This window comes from Penaeus monodon, chromosome 25 (assembly GCF_015228065.2).
Source record: "Penaeus monodon isolate SGIC_2016 chromosome 25, NSTDA_Pmon_1, whole genome shotgun sequence".
NCBI classification, from domain to species: domain Eukaryota; kingdom Metazoa; phylum Arthropoda; class Malacostraca; order Decapoda; family Penaeidae; genus Penaeus; species Penaeus monodon.
In genome coordinates this window covers 32,245,680-32,248,220 of record NC_051410.1, presented here as the reverse complement: position 1 = coordinate 32,248,220, position 2,541 = coordinate 32,245,680, and the positions used below count along the sequence as shown (strand labels likewise).

Genomic DNA, 2,541 nt, shown 5'->3' with positions numbered 1-2,541 from the left:
ATCTTTTTACAGCCTCTTGTAAATTCCTAACAAAATGTATTTTCCATAACTGTTCACGGTTTCGACACTGACAGTGATGCATTCCTCACTATCAACGCGACTACTAATGTTTGGAATTTCAGATCACAGCTGCAGAGTTTAGTGAAGTTCACACCACAGGAACACTTCCACCACATGAAGCACCAGACCTTCACGGATTTTTGGAACACATGGTTTCCAGCAGAGCTTGCTGTTGCTCCTCCCCGAGCTTGATTTTGTCGTCGATCTCCCTGGCGTCCATGATGAGCTTGGCCTTCATCTTGATGAAGTGGTCGTAATCTGCATACTCGTCCTCACTCAAGTACTGATTTAGCACCTTTGCGACCTGGAAGCCAAAATATATATTTGCATGAATTTTTGAAACATCATACTTATATTAACGAACACGTACAATCTTTCTGCTTTTAAAATTCCGTCTAAATGAATAACTTTATTAGCAATCAATATGATTTCACATTACCCGTAAAGCCTACCTGTATAGCTCTTCTGTCTGTGTTTTCCTTGAGCCTCTTCGCCTCCTCCAGCTGGTCGCGCAGCTTGTCACGCTTACCCTCAAGAATACGCTGCAAGATATAAGCAATATTTGTAAAATTAATTATGAGCAGCTCCATTGACATCTATCTATACGATACTTTCGTGTTATGACAAATTTCAATAAACTCATTTCAACATAAACACGAATATGTCGCAGGCCCCACCTTTTCCTCAGGGTCAGCTTCCTTGACGAGCATCAGGAGGGCATTCTCAGCGCGCGCCAGGCGACCGGAGAGGCCCAGAAGGAGCGAAGTAATTTTGTCGATCTCCTCCACGTGGAGCTTGTACTTTTCCGCCTCGGCCAGACTGGCCCGGGCCTCCACCTCCTGCGTGACCTCGGCGCCCAGCTCCTGGTTCAGGCGCATCTCCTCCTTGATGGCCTCCTGCTCGGCCCGCAGGATCTCCAGCTTCCGGCCGATGCTCGCCACCAGCTCCTCCTGTCGTGGGAAAGATATTCGGTTTATTTTTTACATTACATTTGCATTCATTAATTAACGATTTTGATTTTGTTTTACAAGTTATGGAAATCTACAGAACTGAAAGTGAAATGCGATAATGCCGATCATCTTGAATATAAATGCAAGTGTCTCATTTCCAATATGAAAAGGGGGAGTACAGGGAGCAATACAGAAAACGCAAGTGCGTAAGTAGCCCTAGAAGAATGCAGAACACAGGGGGCCATGAAAGCGGCCACTGTCTGTGCCAGCAACCGGAGGTCGTGCTCTGAGCGTCTTTCATTACTGCAGCCGAGCTGTTTCCTCACCTTCCTCTTCAGGAGTTGCTGATGGTCGGTGACTGGCGTGATGGTGTCCTGGAGGTTGTTTCCGCTCCCCCGAAGCCGCGTCAGGAGCTTGGCCTTGCTCTCTGACGTGGTGAAGTAGGCGGAGTCAGCTGGCAGTGGAGACTTGTCACTCGTTCTGTTGGGCGACGAGAAAGAGCTATAGAACATACACTTGATCAGAACATGATACCAATCTACATACTAAGCATTACACGTTTATGGTCTGAGATTCCTCTTGTCATCAACGTCCCACAAAAACAGAGCAGACCGACTCCCCGGGTCACGTGACTCACAGTGTGTCAACAAACACGTACGACCTGGTGTGACTGCGCCCTCCCGCAGATCTCCGGGAGGCTCCCAGTAAGTCTCCCTCACTCTTAGTTCGATGTCGCAGCTTGCACGTGAGAGGGACGATAGGAATGTCCTCCTTCAGAACAACCATCACTAAAGTTACCCGCACTAATTACACTTTCCGGACGATGACGTCAACTAAGCAATACCGCGAGGACACAAAATGTAAGTTGATCCGGGCTACCGTCCCGGACATTGTATCGGCGCTTCACAAATGAACACCTCTAATCTATCTGCGACATGATTTTGTCTAAGCTCTGCGTCTACTGGGTATGAGGTAACCTGCGCGAAATCCTCCCAGGACACTAACACGCGGCCGTGTGGCTAGAATCAAGAGACAAGACTGGGGAGGAAGAGTAGAGGCGGCGGCGAGGTCCCACACCGGGCCCCGCCAGGACATCTGAGTCATGTTCTCTCGGATGACCTTGTGGATTGAACCAACACCGGGAAACGTATTTATATAGACTTAATCGTTTATGAAGTTCCAATCATATTTTTATATCTACTGCGTTTCATTGCTGAACGAGGCTGAACTAACAAAGCAACATGAACTCAAACTCGTGAAGACATCCGGCAACTCCGAATGGCACAAGTGTTACACCTGTGCCATAACACTCAGACAACGGCTACGTGGAAATGTCGCACTTAATGGCTGTAGTCCAGGTAATTTCGCTTACACTACGGTAGACATTATTTCCTAACTAATCTTAATAATTCACGAAAATATAAGAATCCAAAACTCTTCATCAGTAGTTGAAAAAACCGACAAAACCTGAACGCTGCCTCTTATCCCTGCGCCGCGGCCAATCTCCGTTTTCCTTTCTTGTCCATCAGTT

At 47.3% G+C, this 2,541-nt stretch overlaps 1 protein-coding gene across 1 annotated transcript in view; it reads right to left on the bottom strand.

Annotated features, from left to right (window-relative positions):
• LOC119589149 (mucin-12-like) overlaps positions 1-2,541 on the bottom strand; it is a gene marked incomplete at its 5' end in the record, with an annotated part of 115,175 nt that overhangs the window by 1,576 nt on the left and 111,058 nt on the right. Inside the window, 4 exon segments of the mRNA XM_037937724.1 lie at positions 1-364; positions 513-602; positions 738-1,010; positions 1,337-1,490. Of these exon segments, the coding sequence (XP_037793652.1) occupies positions 191-364; positions 513-602; positions 738-1,010; positions 1,337-1,490 (691 nt within the window).